Raw genomic sequence first — 19,934 nt, 5'->3', positions numbered from 1 at the left:
TGAACATAGATTTTTGACTGATTTTCTATGACTTAAACCAGGTTAAGAATCATTGGCTTAGAACAATGATAGCTGATGATACCAAAGGTTGAGTAGTGTAGGGCATGTGGACTGAGCTGTGGTCTAACAAAAGGCAGGGGCAACGTACATCAAGCAGGTTTCCGGGGATACTGTTACGCCTCACCTTCTTGACCTCTGCCTGACCACCACTATTACCAACTACCTCTGTCTTGATCAAGGTGGACAGTAGCAGACTAGAGTCGACATTAGTCTCCTCAACTTGAATACCATTTTCACGTAGCTGGGATTCCAATTTCTGTGAGTGAAAGATACAACTAGGTCATCAATATTTTTCCAACTATAACATTGGCATATATACAAATTCCAAAGTAATAGAACTGAAAAATAAAAGTTAGTATATGCAGTAGTATATACAAAGGATTAAAAAAGGAGGAGCATGCTGACAGAAGACCTTTTGGTCCATAACTAGGTCAGATGTGAAAAAATATAATGATGATAAATAAATAAAAGAAAAATAAATAAAAATTATAATTATATAGATAATAACAAATAAAATAAATGCATAGGTATAGTTAAATAATAAACAAACATGTAAATAGTAAATAATAATAAATTGACAGACAACTAATAATAAATGAAAATCAAGCAAATAATAATAAACAAACAAATAATAACAAACGAATAAACAAATAATATAAAATAAATGGCAGTCATTACAGCATCTTGCTTAGGTGTTTATCTAAACAAATCTTAAAGCTTTGAACTGAACTACATTGCACTGCCTCTACCATTCGTTAACTACATGGTTGGCAAAGTTGTTTCTACCCACTTCCAAATTAAATCTATTTCCTGACACTTTGCGACCATTATTTCTTGTCGGATTCTCATGTCAGCTAACCAAATATACATTTGTTCTGATGTAGGTATGGATTTCATTACATTTTTTTTTTTTTTTAATTGTTGGGTACTGGGGCTTGATCTTATCTCCATTCATTATCTGGTGTAAGTATAACTAATGTGTACTGGGATGTATGTCTACATAAATACATATACCAACAGCTTTTTCCCTCTTACAAGGGAGGCAGCCCAAAACAAAAACATAAAATCCACTTCCACCCATTCCAGCTCCACATACTCCACTTCCATTCACCACCCTCCCTTCCTCTTATCTTGGCTCTTCCTGGATAACAGGTCATCCTTGCATCTCGCCAACTGCCTTGGATCAGAAACAGTGTAGAAAGACACAGCACACCCAGAGCAAGGCCACTTCATTTAATTGGTGACCCCCCTCTCCATACCCTCATACAGAAAAAGAGATGGGGAGAAATCCCTTCGGGCTATGTCAAAATATCATTCACACATACTCCCTCACCCCCCATCCCCCAAAGTCAGATACTGTAAAGCTCTCTTCCACTGTCCCTGTGTTTTCCATTGATTTGTTTGTGGGCAAACAACTGTCCACACATTCTTTGCTTTTCCTAAAACCACCTTTCTCCTCCTCTATATTATCTTCTGGGATTTTCTATACAATGTCTACCATTAATCTTCCAGGTTTCTTGCATTACTTTCTATTCTCACTTTCTAATAAATTTTTAGAACTTGTTGATGCATGATTTATCTTATATTATCATAATTATCATTATTTCCTTTTTGGCTACCTCCCTTGTATGTATCATTATTTTCTTTTTCTATCCAGTCAATCATTCATGTACATGAATATGTGTGTATTTGTGTATTAGTACCAACCACGTGCAAAGGCTATTTCAGTTTCTTTCAACTAAATTACTGACTTCCTTCAAGATCTGGTGTCTAGTCAGTGGGCCATACTTACTTGCACTCTTAGAAGGAGCTGTCTGTTCTGTTGTTCCAACGCACGCCTCTTCGCCTCCACCTCCTTATGGTAGTCAATGTCACACTTCAATCGGCGTATGTAATCCACTGATGCCTTAAGTATTTGTCCCTTGTTTTGCCGTAAATCACGCACCAATTCGAAGTAACTGTAAGAAAGACATACTGAAAATTGATTGTACATAGATGATGTTGTTGGTTTACAGTGGTATTGCATATTCATTACACAAAATTTTGGGTTAGATAAAATATACTTCATCTCCAAGGATTTTGCTAGTTTGTTTGTTTGGAAACAGACAGCAAAGGGTTTGTGTCAGGGGAACCTCTTTGGAATAGATGCAGGTATGGAGTGGCATCTTACAGGGGAATGTGTAGGGTCCAGGACTATTCCTAGTATTCATAAATGACATGTTAAATAATGTCCAGTCAAATGGAAAACTGATGATGCAAAAATTTATCAGATAAGAACTGCAGAATATGGTATTATCCTTCAACAAGATTTGAATGTATTGAAGGGATAGAGCCAAAAGTAGTTGCTCCAGTTTAATGAAGATAAGTGTAAAGTTATGCATATTGAAAGAAAGAACCCAGGATGTGAGTACTATTTGGGACAGAAAGTACTTGGGGAAATACAAGAGGAAAAAGTTCTTGGACTCATCAATACTAGTTATCTCAAGCCCTTGAGGCAGGCAGCTAAGGCTGCAACAAAGGCTAATTCAATGCTGGGTCTTATAAAAAAAAAAAAAAAAAAAATATGACATGTCTTGATGCGGATATGATGAAGTCCCTATATAAGGCAATGGTATTGTGTACAAGTATGGTCTCCATATTAGAAAGGTGACATAAAGAAGCTGGAACAGGTACAAGAAGGGTTTCTATACTAGTCATATAAGGAGAGATTATCTAGACTGAGACTCACCACACTTGAAGAATGAAGGATTCGAGGAGAAATAATAGAAACTTTCAAAATCTAGAAAGGTATGGATAAGGCTGGGGTGAAGAATATTTGCAGTTGGCTACCAGAGATTACCAACCAGAAACAAGAGGTCATAGCCTCAAGTTAATGAAACCGCACCATCAAACAGTAAAGAGGAATAAGTTTCTTAATTCAATGGTAGTGAATATGTGGAACAGCCTCAGTGAAAATGTGATTACTAGTACAAGTGTAAATATATTCAAAAACAGACATGACCAGTTTGAGACTTTAAGCTAGTCTTATGAGCTTTAAGCTCTCTTGCCTCTTACTTCTCATTTTTTCCTGCCTGTGTATTGACAATGCTAATTTTTCTAGTACAGTATATATTCTAATCCAGATAACTCAAATGATTTCAACAGAGCAGTGATCTACCACACTCCCTTGTTCAATGTTGACATGAATAATAAATAAATAAAAATCCTAGGCTAAATAGAATTGTCTGGCAGCAGCCAGATCAAACATAGCCTTAGGTTTCGGGTATCCGGTTTCTTGAATTTGAGTGGAGGCAACCAAAACCGTACAAGGCGCGAATAGAGGTGCAAGGGTTAAAGTGTTGTCAGATACAACGGTGGGAAACTTCCGCGGGAACGTAAGCCCGCTATTCCCTCCGGCGCAGCTCAAACCCGCTGAAGAGGAACATTTCCATTTTCCCCAGCTGAGACAAAACCAGCATCTACGCTTTTATGTCTGGAAAGCGAGTGACACCTGGTTTCAGGATATCTGGGATATGTTCGATGGAGTTGGATGTTACAGCGCGATCCTGATAGTGTAGATATTGTCTCGACGAACCCTATCTTTGCTGTTCATGACTTAAACTTGATCTACCAATCGCCAGACGATTTTAATCAGCTGATGAGCACATCCTTTACGCGACGAAAGCGTTAATGCCTAACATCAGGCTATTTCATTCCATAAAATATAAATCAGCCAGAGCGAGCTTTTAGTAGAATTGAATTATAATAAGTAATAGCATTTTGTATATCATAGCATCAGCGATAAAAAAGAATCCTGCACACCGTCGCACGCACAAATGCATAGGCCCGCACATACATACATACATACATACATACATACATACATGCGAATAAATCACAAAAACACGTGATTCACAAAATGTGTATCCGAACGTTTTAGTCTATTTAAGACATTTCAAAGTTGAAAATGTCTTGAATAGACGAAAACGTTCGGTCACCTTTCATTTTATTTCCCAAGTGGTTTTATCATATACATACATACATACACACACGAAACACTCGGGATGGATGTAAGTAATCACATTAAAATGTTTAATTACAGATAAATGCAACAGCGATCACCAAGGAACCACCTGGATGTTTATGTATTCTTTGCAGCCCAAACACGCTTTCACAGTACCCAGCTATCACAAGGGTAAAGCGTGGCTTGCTTGTAGCGCTTCAAGTGTCTACTCGAAATTAATCGTTCACATGTGTGTAGTCGGAAGAAAACGTGATCGAAACAAAAAGAAAAGGAAACTTTCCTAAAAGAAGAGTAAACATCAAGGTGCATAACAGTATCCCAACCCGGCAAGGACTTTATTACCAAGTGATGTTTTCTGCGCTGGGCTAATGACTGCATGACTACATATTGTAGAGCTAATATTGAGAAATGAATGACATCCTTGCGGATCCCAGTCAAACAGTCAGTTATATTTTACATTCGGAGACAAATATCCATTCACAAACGAATGCTGAACCACCTTTTCTACTTATTTATTTGTTTGTTATTCACTTATCTATTCAATTTAGATTTTACCATTCCTCGTTTCTGTTCTTAAATATTTCTTAATCTTAGACACCTGATTCGGTTTGGGCAAGAATACACGAGGAAAGCTTGCCAACGAAAACCATGTCAGATTCGTTTTGGTTCGGTTCCGTTCGATAAGGCTAGGTTAAGTCCGGATAGGTTAGGTTAGATTAGGATATAAGATTTGGTTAGGTTAGGTTTAGTTAGGCTGGTTACGTTACATTAGACTAGGTTAGGTTAAGTTCGTTACGTTACGTTACATTAGACTAGGTTAATTGGGTTAGGTTTAGTTAGAAGGTAATTTATCGGCTGAAAGAAACCTGCACAGCGAAGCTATAGCGATAATCCCATACCACACTCCTGGTCATATGGCCATTTCCCGAAGGTTGAGTGTGGTTTGAATTTTCCGCCAAAATCATCGGAAATTTAAAATTCCCGGCTCTGTGCAGGCATGCGCATTGTCGACCCCACCTCCCCCTCCCTATCCCCTCCCTTCTTACCCGGCTAGCTCGAGCCGGGCGTCGCATCACTTAGATCGCGGAAACGGGACGGAGTGGTTAACTCGCTGCCCACATGGGAGCAGGCGGTCCCGTTTCCTGCTGGTTAATCGTCTGTTAGATTTATCGCTTTCCGCTTGGCTGCTGGTTTGTCCCATTCTTCGACTTTGATTTTATACGAGCACAATCCGTCCCCGTCTTCGAGCCGTCCCTGGTAAACAACCCGGGTCCTCTCGGAGGACAGGGGACGTGTCTTATGGTACGGAGTGTGGCGCCCCCCAGGGTCATCAGGCCTCTCGGCAGCCCCATACCTCTGACCATCATCGGTCCTCTATTGCCTCACGGTTTGTATCAGGCCCTAGGCGTAGACTTTGACCATATACGATCGCAATCCGTCCCCGTCTTCAGGCCGTCCGTGGTAAGAACCCGGGCCTCTCGGAAGACAGGGGGACGTGTCTTATGGTACGGAGGGTGGCGCCCCCCAGGGTCATCAGGCCTCTCGGCAGCGCCATACCTCCGACCATCATCGGTCCTCTATTGCCTCACGGGTTGTATCAGGCCCTAGGCGTAGACTTTGACCATATACGATCGCAATACGTCCCCGTCTCCAGGCCGTCCGTGGTAAGAACCCGGGCCTCTTTGAAGACAGGGGGACGTGTCTTATGGTACGGAGTGTGGCGCCCCCCAGGGTCATCGGGCCTCTCGGCAGCGCCATACCTCCGACCATCATCGGTCCTCTATTGCCTCACGGTTTGTATCAGGCCCTAGGCGTAGACTTTGACCATATACGATCGCAATACGTCCCCGTCTCCAGGCCGTCCGTGGTAAGAACCCGGGCCTCTTTGAAGACGGGGGGACGCGTCTTATGGTACGGAGTGTGGCGACCCCCCAGGGTCATCAGGCCTCTCGGCAGCCCCAAACCTCCGGTCATCAATAGTCCTCTAACAGCCTCATAGCTTGCTTCGTCAGGCCCTAGGCGTAGACTTTGACCTTATACGATCGTAATCCGTTCCCCATACGTCTTCGGGTCGTCCGCGGTAAGAACCCGGGCCTCTCAGAAGACAGGGGGACGTGTCCTATGGTACGGAGGGGGTGCCCCCGAGGGTCATCAGGCCTCTCGGCAGCCCCATACATCCGACCAATAATGGTCCTCTAACACCTTAATGGCTCCCTTTGTGAGGCCCTAGGCGTAGAATTTGACCTTTTCCACTCGTAATCCGTTCCCCATACGTCTTCGAGTCGTCCGTGGTAAGAATCCGGGCCTCTCGGAGGACAAGGGGTCGTGTCCTATGATACGGAGGGTGACGCCCCGAGGGTCATCAGGCCTCGGCAGCCCCATACCTTCGACCAATAATGGTCCTTTAACGCCTTATATCTTTCTTTGTCAGGCCCTAGGCGTAGACTTTGACCTTTTCCACTTGTACTCCGTTCCCCATACGTCCTCAAGTCGTCCGTGGTAAGAACCCGGGCCTCTTGGAGGACAAGGGGACGTGTCTTATGATACGGAGGGTGGCTCCCCGAGGATCATCAGGCCTCGGCAGCCCCATACCTCCGAGCTTCAATGGTCTTCTAACGCCTCACGGCACCACCCTCCTTCCAGGTTTCTTAAGCAAAAAACCACCCAGCCCTTCTCATGAGCCACAGCCAACCTCTTATCAACTTCACTTGGCTTGAGTTTAAAGATGACTTACCTGATGTTCCACCCCCAAGTAAAACACAAAAGAACTTTAGACTTAGGGAGTCTAGTGTTAGTTAAAATGAGTATAAATTAGTTCAAAGAAACTACAATCATTTAGTGTAATGAGAAGAGGAAAATGTTTTAAATAGTACAGTTTAAGTTGGCGCAAAGTGCTAGGTATTACATAAATAAAATGCCTTGACCTTAAAAAAAAAAAAAAAAAACACAGGTCGAAATGGACATGACTTCTCCTATTCAACTTAAGCTAATATATAGTCATGATGGTCGAGAACTTTACCATGTTAAAATTTATTTCAACGCTCACTGTGACTCAGGTCGAAATGACCATGACTTTTCCTATTCAACTTGAGCTAATCTACAGTCATGATGGTCGAGAATTTTCCCATGTTAAAATTAATTTCGACGCTCACCGTGACTCAGGTGGAAATGGACATGACTTTTCCTATTCAACTTGAGCTAATCTACAGTCATGATGGTCGAGAATTTTACCATGTTAAAATTGATTTCGACGCTCACTGTGACTTAGGTCGAAATGACCATGACTTTTCCTATTCAACTTAAGCTAATCTGTAGTCATGATGGTCAAGAATTTTACCATGTTAAATTAATTCAACGCCCACTGTGACTCAGGTCGACATGAACATGACTTTTCCTATTCAACTTAATTCAATCTACAGTCATGATGGTCGAGAATTTTACCATGTTAAAATTAATTTCGACGCTCACTGTGACTTAGGTCGAAATGAACATGACTTTTCCTATTCAACTTAAGCTAATCTGTAGTCATGATGGTCAAGAATTTTACCATGTTAAACTAATTCAACGCCCACTGTGACTCAGGTCAACATGAACATGACTTTTCCTATTCAACTTAATTTAATCTACAGTCATGATGGTCGAGAATTTTACCATGCTAAAATTAATTTCGACGCTCACTGTGACTTAGGTCGAAATGAACATGACTTTTCCTATTCAACTTAAGCTAATCTGTAGTCATGATGGTCAAGAATTTTACCATGTTAAACTAATTCAACGCCCACTGTGACTCAGGTCAACATGAACATGACTTTTCCTATTCAACTTAATTTAATCTACAGTCATGATGGTCGAGAATTTTACCATGTTAAAATCAATTTCGACGCTCACTGTGACTTAGGTCGAAATGAACATGACTTTTCCTATTCAACTTAAGCTAATCTACAGTCATGATGGTCCAGAATTTTACCATGTCAAAATTTATTTCAACGCTCACTGTGACTCAGTGATGTCACGGTATGATAAGATGACGTCATTATGTGATAAATTGACGTCACCATGTAGTCCTATGACGTCAATTTGTGTCCCTGTGACGTCACGAGACGATCCTATGGCGCCATGATTAATCCGGTGACGTCACAGTATAATCACATGATGTCACTAGGTATTAAACATATAGAAGTCCGCTTGTGGGTGATGAGACGTCACAAATTGCCATAGCACACTATTGGATGAAGACGCTCGCCACGGGCTTCGAGGACTTCCCGCGGGAAGACTTGGGGTGAGTTGGATACATACCGAGGGTCCAGGCCCGTCTTCGTGGGAGACGCTCAGGGAACGTCTTCACCCAGGACGAAGCCTCTTGACTAACGCCCACGGACGAGGTCGCTCGGAAACGAACTTGGCCTCGCATACTCCCTTTCGGTTTCTCGCTTACCCCGAGGATCTTCACGAAACTAGTGAGAGTGGTAGGCGTACGTTGGACGGAAGCAAGTGTCTCCACACTCATGTTCCTAGACGGCTAGTTGATGCATTTGCCCACCGGGGAGGGTGCATCGGCCGACATCTCAGTGGCTCTGAGTGTGTTGGCGGACGTGGAGTTCGGGGTGGACTGGAACGGGTCTGCCCTTGCTCCCACACAGAGACTTTATTGGCTCGGGATTGAGTGGGACACAGTCAGCGTCCTTCGGGTGCTCCCCTGCGCCAAAAGAGCGTGCTTCTCTCACACGTCCTCCCTCCTTCGGTGGCGGGGTGCCTCAACTTCGCGACCCCGGCCCTTCCACTGAGCCGCTTGGGGCGCCGACGGCTGGTACGGGAGGTCGACAGCAGCATACTGCTTCTCCCGCGTGACCTGCCCGGGCCGATACCCTCAGCACTCCACAGGTTGTTGCGTCCCTGGCTTCGGTCGGGGGCCCTACGCCGGTCGCTCTATCCAGGTTTCAAGAGATCTACGTAGTGTAGCAACTACGCCCACAAGTGTTCGAGTCGTTCTCCCTCCACTACGGCACCCCAGAAGTGGACCTGTTTGCCTCCCCAAACACGACCCAGCTCCCCCTTTACCTCACCTGCATCCAAAGGGCGCGCACAGGAGGCCCAGACGCCTTCACGGAGGACCGGAACAGCTGGAGGTACGTATTCATTTTCCTCCTCCAGCGACACTAGTCCTCCTGAAGGTGATGCAGACCCTCAGATCCTTCAAGGGTCAGGTCCTCCTGATAGCTCCCTACTGGCCAACCCAGCCGTGGTTCGGGGAGCTAATGAGATGGGGCCCTTCTCCCCTTCTACTGGGGTCAGCCTGCCTAGCCAACAGCCTTACCGCGCCTCTCCAAGCGTCACTCCAACTTGATAATTGGAGTTTCTACGGGGAGCTCTCAGCCAACTCTTCTCTACAGAGGCAGCAGACAAGATGCTCAGAGCTCACCTTCCGTCCTCAGTGCGGCAGTATGGGTCCTGCTGACGGAGATTCCGGAACTGCCTTCGGAGACGCGCGATGGTGACCATCTCCGCCAGCATGGTCCCGGACTTCCTGACTTGGCTGGCTACCTCCACCAACAGGGCACCGGCGACTATCTTGCCTCACTATACAGCCCTCACTGATCCGCTACGCTTTGGCATGAACATCCGAGTGCCACAGAGGGCGTGAACCCTCCTAATGAAGGGGATCAGCGCCTCGAGAGAGCCGAGACATCAACCGGTCCTGGCCTGGTCCTTGCATCGTGTTCTGCAGTACCTGGCGTTCGAAAGGGCCATTATGGAGGAAGAACACTTCCCTCGACGCGTCGCCTTTCTGCTCGCCTTGAATACGGACTACAGGGCTTCACAGCTGGCGGCAATCACCCGCCACCCGTCCGTCTCCAAACTGGAGGAGGACAGCTCGGCCCTAACCCTCTCTCCATCACCAACATTCCTGGCCAGGAACGGCCGAGCGGACGACATGATCGGCCCTCTCAGAATACAATCCTTCCGGGAGGGAGGACGCCCACATCCACTGCGCCCGGTCCGTGCGTTCGAAGACTACGTGGACCACACGGAAGAGATTTCTGAGGATCATCTCTTCTACAACTCGAAATTTAGGATTCCCCTAACCCCGAGGTCCCGGGCGCACCTGCCCTTCCGCTTTTTGGGAGAGAGCCGACCCGGGCCATGCCCCGCACGCCCACAGCATCAGGGACTTTGTGGCATCGCTGGAGTTTCTCCGCACCCACTCTGTGGAGCGGGTGCGGGACCTAGGGACTGGACATCGACGACTCCCTTGGGGACACGGTGTCTCTACCACTCGGTCGCCCCTGTCCCATGTGTCGCCATGGAAACGGCTCCACCCCTCTCATCTCAAAAAAGTGGAGGGGGCAAAGGGCGACCGAGGAGTGGGGAGGGGCCAGCAACCGTTGAACAGGATACAAATTTCGTATAATTTACGCATTGTGTGAACAGTGCAATGTTGTGCATGTCACATTCTTCGGCGTGGGTACTTGACGTTTCTTTCTCCCCTCTACTGAGTGATAAAATGAATAAGTCTCCCATAGGAAAGACACACGTAATAACGGTTTGATCAGGCTTCACCTCTCCTCCCACCTGTCCTCGTCTCATGCATAGCTTCGCTGTGCAGGTTTCTTTCAGCCGATAATATTTCTTTGTCGCGGCTCGTGCCGCTTAAATTCTTCTTATCGGCTTAAGAAACCTGCACAGATTTAGGGCCCCTCCCTCCTCCCACAGGCGAAGCCTTCATTTCTCATTGAAGTAACGCGACGCCCGGCTCGAGCTAGCCGGGTAAGAAGGGAGGGGATAGGGAGGGGGAGGTGGGGTCGACAATGCGCATGCCTGCACAGAGCCGGGAATTTTAAATTTCCGATGATTTTGGCGGAAAATTCAAACCACACTCAACCTTCGGGAAATGGCCATATGACCAGGAGTGTGGTATGGGATTATCGCTATAGCTTCGCTGTGCAGGTTTCTTAAGCCGATAAGAAGAATTTAAGCGGCACGAGCCGCGACAAAGAAATAATTTAGTTAGGTTACGTTCGATTCGATTAGAATACATTACGTTACGTTAGAATATGTTAGGCTAAGTTAGTTTGGTGCAGCGGTTCCGAAGTTGAGGAAGGGCCAAAGCTGTTGGCAAAGAATTCATTTCTTGCGTGTGGTCGTGGACTTAGGTACTATGAGAAGTTGTACGATAGTTTGGGCAGATGAGCATATAGTACAGAATACATTCCTACTAGACTCCATGCACGATACGATCTGCTCTTGAGGTCGCCGGACAGATCTGGTCGGCGGCTTCACAGATTGTAACGTGGATAGTGTCTTTAAAACATACTTCAAAATCAGAAAATAATAGACATTTTTGGACACTTGTATGGTTTCACAAGTCTTAATGTGATTATATTGATAAACAGTAGATACAGGAAAACCTGATGAGAATAACTTAGGGGAAATATCATAGGTTTATATACTGTAGGTTTCAACGCTGACTTTCCCGTTACCTGTTTACCAAATATTGTTATAAATATCAATCCATCTAAATTTTTTTTATCAACGCTTACTTCCCCGTGCTGTCCGATATATATATATATATATATACATATATATATATATATATATATATATATATATATATATATAAATATAAATGTAGTAGCACATTTGTAGATAACACACAGGAACCCACAGTCGGAGAAAGAATAAACTTCGAATAAAGAATAATCCTATATTTCGGCTATCAACTGTAGCCCTCTTCAGGAAAGTACATAAGAAAGAGAACAGAGGGGACTTATAAACTACAGTAAGAAGAGATGTGGACAGTTGACCTCACTCAGACGCGGGGCTAACTGGGGTGGCGGAGGAAGGAGGGGGTGAGGAGAGGGGAGGATGTAAAGTCCGCACGAGCTTATTTATTGCTGCGCGTGACTTTGATAAGACGCGTACATTTAATGAAAAAAGAGCACATACTAGTGGTTCATGTGGTGCCAAGAATATAAACTGGGCCTGTGGTGGGTACATCCTGTGGTGTCTGCAAAATGTATGAAAGCCAAAGTCTGGGCCGGAAACCACGATGTAACTCAGTGGACACCTGACATTATCGCACGCGCAGCAATAAATCAGCTCGTGCGGACTTTACATCCTCCCCTCTCCTCACCCCCTCCTTCCTCCGCCACCCCAGTTAGCCCCGCGTCTGAGTGAGGTCAACTGTCCACATCTCTTCTTACTGTAGTTTATAAGTCCCCTCTGTTCTCTTTCTTATGTACTTTCCTGAAGAGGGCTACAGTTGATAGCCGAAATATAGGATTATTCTTTATTCGAAGTTTATTCTTTCTCCGACTGTGGGTTCCTGTGTTATATATATATATATATATATATATATATATATATACATATACATATATATACATATATATATATATATATATATATATATATACTGGTGGACTCTTCTGCTGGTACTTTTTTCTCCCAGCCGCCAGATGATTTTATTCACCGACTTCCGGACCATGATACAAGGAAGGTGTATGTACACCACCGACTCATGGTGCAAGTTACATCGTGGTTTCCGGCCCAGACTTTGGCTTTCATACATTTTGCAGACACCACAGGATGTACCCACCACAGGCCCAGTTTATATTCTTGGCACCACATGAACCACTAGTATGCGCTCTTTTTTCATTAAATGTACGCGTCTTATCAAAGAATCTATTTCAGTAGGATGGATTCATAGAAAAATATTATGTAAGGAATCACTTACGGTTCGTTGCTCTTTGGAAGTAGAGTCGCAAGTTCCTTTATTCTGTCGTTAATGTTAAACCGTCTTCTTCGTTCAACTGTAGGAGGAAAAATATATTTATGTTTACCTCGTAGCTGGAAAACGAGAGTAAGTAATGCCGTTTGGCATTGCTCGATCAAATTGTTTTGAAATGTTATGTGTATGGAGAATGTACGTATGTGAAAAAGTTCCTCAAACCCATGATGGATAGAACATCCTTCTCCTAAAATTTCTTAACTACATTTGTACAGAAGTGTAAATACAGCCTCTACCTATTCCACGGTATTGATAAATTGAGAACATATATGAATCATTTAGATACCAAATAATAACCTATGCCATAAAAGATTGTTTTATTTCAACAATTTATTTTGTCTTTTGTATCTTATTTGTTTTATAAGTAACATAATACTTGCTAGCCACGACACCTATCAACACAAATTTGCACTAGAGCGAAGCACTACGTTAAGTATTTCCTAACGGTCATGAGTCGCCTTAACAGTTACCAAATCACATATTTCCACGATTATTTCTTCACTAAGATTAGATCAAATGCAGTTTACATGCGTAACTGAAGTGCACTTGTTGACTGTTGATATATTTACACTGCAAACCACTCAGTGTATACTGTCACAATTTTTGAAATCGTGACACCCAGCTCGCTGTCTCCTCTTCCCATTTTGTCTCGTCTGATTTCTCACCGTTTCGGCCCTTCATTCCCTATACTCGGGGGAATTACCAGAGTCCTTAAGACTTCTAGTAGCTACATCCTGTCCTTTCACCTTCTCCTTATCCTCATCAACTGTTGTGCCATTTTGGCAATCAATTAAAGTGCCTTAACGAAGGGAGAGACTTCTAATTATCTAGAACCCCCCCCCCCTTTTGATTCGTGTTCCCATAGCCTAACCCAAGATCTAAGGATATAAGGTCTAACCACTTCCGACCGAATTTCGAGGGAGTTGGCGCAGCGGGCCCGTGAACGTCACCTGGCTGTTCAAAGTGGGGTTGGCGGGTCCTATAGCTGTCAGTTGAAGCTGGTCCGTCGTTCGAGAATGTTGTTGTCTTCGCTCGCACCGCTCCACGCAATTAGTTATATTCTGACAAATATTATATGAAATATATATATAAAATATTATAGTTCCTGTCTATATATATGAATATATAATATATATGATATATAATATATATATATAATATATAAAATATTATAGTTCCTGTCTTCCTTGGCGTTTCAGTTTTCTTCAGTGTTTCACAAAGAGAAAACGGACCCAGCCTAATGACGTCAGAAGCTGCGCACAATAATTTAAACGATCTGACCTGTATATTTAGACCTTGGCCTAACCCAACGGTTTTTACGCGCCCAAACACAAGCGACCTTGGTCCAGCTTAGTGTGTCACACCCCCTCCCCCCCTGCGCCCTGCCACATATTTGTTTTAAGCTAGGCAATTAGAATCATTAGGATCGTATCTAACACGCTCGTGAATAGTGTCTACCTCAAGGAACAATTGGAGCGGTGTCATCTTCCACATGAACAGTGTTCGTAGTACCCTTCACAACTAGGGACGGAGACGTAGAACTATTGGCAACGTCGGAAGCCGGCTAGCGGGCATTTTGACCTGACATGCCGCAGGACACAGGTCAGTCAAAACATCGAGTTCATCAAAGGAGGTCGGACCGCTCATTCTCGGAAGTCCAATCGTGTCCTTTCCTCCCTCATGTGACTGTTGGGGATTTTCATCCTTGAGAGCCAATCGAGTGTTGATTATTTGGGTACAAACCCCTCCCGCAAGAACTCTAAGAGTGCAGTACGATTGACTAAGACTACGTCGGTGAAGTGGGTTACTTGCAAGCCCATCTCAGCGCCCGCCCAGGCCGTCACCCCCCGCCCCCACCAGAAGCAGAGCCGCGCCGGTCGGAGCTCAGCAGGAGACCGCGCCAATTGAAGACGTCTCCACAAGCAAGACATATTAAGTACAGATACTTTAACATAAGTACTTTAGCTAGGAAACGCGCGCAGGGAATAGATAGGATGTATGTGTGAATTCCAACTGTTAAAACCCTTATTTAATGTCAAGTAGCATATTTCTAGTGTTTAATTATTTAATTCATTAAAACTCACAATAGGAGTTCTGGGTTTCATTAGCCTAGGACGGTTCACTTAATGAGTTGTCCCATCATACCCCCCCCCTCTTTGATCTACTCTCACGCTTGCCTTGGAGGGAAGGCGAGTGGTCCCGAGATGTGATACAAATCTCCTGGACTTCGGTTCCCCAACTGCAGCTATCTTACCCCTCCCTTCATCAATCACATAAGGTACGTGTTACCCACACCACCTCATCCACCACCTTCTTCCACTGTCCAGGAATTTGTGTCATATACAGCCACAATATTCCACTTAATCTATATTCAACGATATATGTTGGTCATGTTTACTCTCGACATTGAGTGTGGCATAATGATGTTCAACACATAAAACACATACATAGTCCAACGACATCATATGCAGGTTCAAAACCTTCGGAAACTATATTTAATTCTTGACGTGCGAGTGGCTTATACTTGATAACGAAACATGTCTCTGATGATGGAAAGTTGTAGCTACAAAATAAGTATATCTGGAAGTTGGGAGAAAAAGAAGCATACTTACTCATGTTGTGATTGTCTTTCTTCTGTCTGTCTTTCATGATTGCAATCATGTGCTGGTCCGAGAACGTGGGAGGCTCTGATTTGATCTCGGCGACTTCAGGAGGGCAGGATACAGAGGATCCTTTCGCCATGAAGTCATTGAGCCTGAGGAGGTTGCACATGGAGTTCTGGACATTGTTTATTTGCTGCGGAGCCAAAGAAAAGAAGAGTTTGAAGTTTTGCATGTGTAAAAATATTCATAAACAAACATACACATACACACATACACATGCATATGCATACATACATATATATATATATATACATACATATATATATACATACATACATATATATATATATATAATATATACATAACATATATATATATATATATATATATATATATGTGTGTGTGTGTGTGTGTGTGTGTATTTAAGTGTTTGTATTTTACTGTAAGGGGATCTAAGCTCGTTGGGTCCCGTCTTCATATCTCATTATATATAAACTATTTTTAAATTCATGTATTGTTTTTGCACACACCACTTTCTCATCTAACTTGTTCCAACTGTCTATTACTCTGTGAGGAAAGCTGTTCTTTTTCAAATCTCTTCTATAGCTGTCTTTTTTTATTTTCTTTCCGTGTCCTCTTGTATTTCTGTCATCCCATTTTATCAGATTCTCTCTATCAGTAATTTCCATGCCTTTCATGATTCTGTAAATAGCTATCAAATCTCCTCTCTCTCTTCTTTGCTCTAGTGTCTGTAGTTCAAGTTTTTCTAGTCTCTCTTCATATGATAGTTTTGAGAGTGTTGGTGCCAATTTTGTAATTGCTCTTTGTATTCTTTCAAGTTTTTTTTATACATTTTTTTGTACTTGGTGACCATATCGTTGCTGCATATTCCAGTCTTGGTCTTATCAGGGTGATTAGGATTTTCTTCACCATTTCTTCATCCAGGTATGTGAATGCAACTTTGATTGTTCTTATTAAATTATAGGTTTCTCCAAAAATCTTATTTATATGTTTCTCGGGTGACATATTATTCATAACAATGACTCCCAGGTCCTTCTCATTTTCTACTTTTTTTATTCCTTCTTCTCCCAAATTATATGATCCTGTTATTCTGTTTTTGCTTTTTCCAAATTCCATTATACTGCACTTTTTTGTATTGAACTCCATCTCCCACTTCCTACTCCATTCCTGTACTTTATATAGATCTCTCTGTAGTGATTCACAATCTTCTTCTGTTTTCACTCTTTTTAGTAGTTTTGCATCATCTGCAAAGAAGCTCATATAGCTTTCAATTCCTTCATCCATATCATTAATATATATAGCAAACATTATTGGGGCCAGTACTGTTCCCTGCGGAACACCGCTTATTACTTTATCCCATTTTGAGTGCTGGTCTCTTATCACTACTCTCATTTTTCTTTCTTGCAAAAAGTCTTCCATCCAATTAAGCAGTTTGCCCTGTATTCCTCCTTCAGTTTCTAATTTCTTAAGCAACTTCTTATGTGGTACTTTGTCAAAAGCTTTCTTTAGGTCTAGAAATGCACAGTCCGCCCATTCATCTCTTTCTTGTATTATATCTATTAGCCTTGAATAGAAACATATTAAATTGGTGACGCATGATCGTCCTTGTCTGAATCCAAATTGCCTTGGATTTAACACTTTGTTTTTTTTTTCTAAATATTTTACCCATCTACTTTTGATAATTCTTTCACAAATTTTTGCTATTGTACTTGTTAGAGAGACTGGTCTATAGTTGGTAGGTTCTTCTTTATTTCCCCCTTTATATATAGATACTATATTTGCTTTTTTCCAATCTTCTGGAACTTTTCCTTCTTTCAAGGAACTGTTTAGTATGCTATGTATTTTGTCTGCCAGTTCATTCCTGCATTCTTTCAGAATCCAGTTTGCTATTTCATCTGGTCCATGCGATTTTCTGACATCAAGATTACTCAAGTGTGTCAATATTTCATTCTTTGTTACTTCTATTTCTTCCATAGGGGGGACTTTCTCTTTCCATTCAATCTCTTCAGGTTGTATGTTCTCCCTTGTAAACACTGATTTAAAATGTTTGTTCATAATTTCCGCCATTTCCATTTCCTCAGTGTATTCAACTCCCCCTTGTCTTAATTTCTCCAAGTCTTGTTTGTTTTTCAGTTTATTGTTTACAAATCTGTAGAATAGTTTTGGTTGATCTTTACACTTTTCTATGACATCTTTTTCATATTTTCTCTTTTCCTCTCTGCACGTTTGTACATATTCATTTCTATAACCGGTATATATTTTCCATTTCTCAGGTCTTCTGTCTTTTTTCCATCTGGTCCAGGCTTTGTCTCTTTTGTCTTTTAACTCCCTACAACTTTTGTTGTACCAGCATTTTACATATTCTTTTTCTTGTTTTTGTCTTGGGACATACTTTTCCACTCCTTTTTTGTAAATTTTTGTCAAAATATTCCATTTCTCTTCCACTGTTGTTTCTTCTTTGTATATTTCTTCCCAGTTTTCTAGTTGAAAGAATTCTCTTATTTTATCAAAGTTTGTTTTTTCATACATCATTCTTCCTTTTCTATATTTTTCATTTCTTTTCATATATTTTTCTTCATTAAGTTCCAGTTCAATCAATATGTGGTCACTTTTACTTATTGATGTTTTTATATTCAATCTTGTCCACTATTCTAGGTTCAGATGTAATTATTAAGTCTAGTCTCGATGGTTCTTCTTCATTTCTATACCTAGTGTTCTCCTGTATCCATTGTGTCATTGTATGGTCAGTAATCATCTCAAGTAGAGCGTTTCCCCATGAGCCGTCTCCACCCTTTACTGTCATTTCTTCCCAGCAGATTTCTTTGCAATTAAAGTCGCCCATCATAACTATTCTTCCTCCATCTTCCATTATTTTATTTAATGTTATCTTTGTGTCCTCTAACATACTTTTATGTTCACTCTCTTCCCATGAGGCTGTTTTCGGAGGCACATAATTTATCACAAACTTTCTGCTCTTCTTATCTCTGTCTTCCACTTCTATCATAATCATCTCTACTGTATTCTTTCCATATATGACACCCCTCACGTTTATATCCTTCTTAGTCAGGAACATAACTCCACCCCCTTGCTTTTTCTCTCTGTTTCTAATCCAATATTTATATGCATCATGTCCTACACTGTTGGGTGGTAGTGGGCCTTTTAATTTTGTTTCTACAATTCCCATTATGTCCGGTTCTTTTTCTTTCAAATAATCATTCAGCTCATTCAATCCTGTTATTAATCCATCTATATTTGTGTAAGACACTCTTAGTTTTCTGCCACTTCCATTGTGTTCTCTGTTTCCCTTTTGTTTTTCGCTTGTATGTCGAACTGCCTTAGTTTCATATTCACTACTCTCCAATAGAATCTCTCTTTTTCTGACTCCGTTCTGCTCTCGTTTTTTTTTCTTAGCTTCAAGTCTTTTCTGTTTTTCTTCCTCTCTTTCCTCTTTATTCATTTCCCTTTTTATCCATACCTTTTTATATTGTTCACTTGTTGCTAGTTTCCCTGTTTTGGATAATATATTCTCTGCCGTCGTTTGTGACCTGAATTTAATCTTAATTGGTCTGGTCTTATCTGTACTATACTTTCCGAGCCTGAATTTTTTCCTCAATTTCCTTCATAATTTCTGGTTCATCTTCCTGAACTAATTTTAGTAAACTGCTTACTTTTTCATTTTCCTCATTGGTTCTTGAGGTTCTATCTGGGTTATGTTTCTCTTCCATTCCTAATATAATTATACATTTCTTTTTATCAGCTAAGTCTCTTACTATATTCTCCTTCTGTCTCATCACTTTAATAACTGAGTCTTCAGTTTGTTCTCTCATTTGCTGTTTAATTATGTCAGTAAATGCAACTTTACTGTTTTCTTGAATTGCCTTCCATCCCTCTCTGTTTTCTTTATTATTCATCTTTAACTCTTCATTCTCCTTTTTTACTTCTTTTAACTGTCTTTTTAGGTCTTCTATTTCCTTAGTTAAGTTTTTGTTCGCCTTCTCTAGTTCTTCCAATTTTTCAACCCTCTGTACAATGTTGTTAACATGACCGAACCTACGCTCCAAGTCCTCGATCATCTTATCGACCCCCCACCCTCTTTAAATCCCTGGAAAATATTCTCATCACTTTCTACTGTATTGCTCTTATCTATACTTCTAATCTTTACATTTTTATTAGACATTTCGTCGTCACTCAGCTGGTCGGGGGGCCGTTTGTTTACCTTTCGCCTGTCTGCCTGGGCCAAGTCTTTTCCTTCCTCATTTCCTTCCATTTCCCCAGCAATCCCTCCCCTTCTCCTCTTTCCCTACTTTCCCACTACCCCACGAGCAATTTCCCCCCCCACCCTGTAAATACAATAGGCACTTCCTTTGCTTTAGGATCCACAAAACTTCACTTTTCTTCAGAACGTCCTCTAAGCCGTCCGTTCGTTGAAGTGTGTGTGTGTGTGTGTGTGTGTGTGTGT

At 42.1% G+C, this 19,934-nt stretch overlaps 1 protein-coding gene across 2 annotated transcripts in view; it reads right to left on the bottom strand.

Moving 5' to 3' along the window:
- The window catches only part of LOC143041506 (uncharacterized), a 278,750-nt gene that overhangs the window by 6,391 nt on the left and 252,425 nt on the right, over positions 1–19,934 (bottom strand). The window contains exons 6-9 of one of the 2 annotated variants that reach the window (XM_076213457.1): positions 15,464–15,647; positions 12,798–12,873; positions 1,853–2,018; positions 185–316 (exon numbers count right to left, since the gene is read on the bottom strand). In XM_076213457.1, the coding sequence (XP_076069572.1) occupies positions 185–316; positions 1,853–2,018; positions 12,798–12,873; positions 15,464–15,647 (558 nt within the window). Of the gene's footprint in view, positions 1–148; positions 317–1,852; positions 2,019–12,797; positions 12,874–15,463; positions 15,648–19,934 lie in introns of both variants that reach the window. The other variant, XM_076213456.1, reaches the window with a different exon arrangement.

Source organism: Oratosquilla oratoria, chromosome 31 (assembly GCF_046742065.1).
Source record: "Oratosquilla oratoria isolate Oo_2021 chromosome 31, ASM4674206v1, whole genome shotgun sequence".
Lineage (NCBI taxonomy): Eukaryota > Metazoa > Arthropoda > Malacostraca > Stomatopoda > Squillidae > Oratosquilla > Oratosquilla oratoria.
This window is presented reverse-complemented; position numbering and strand designations above follow the sequence as displayed.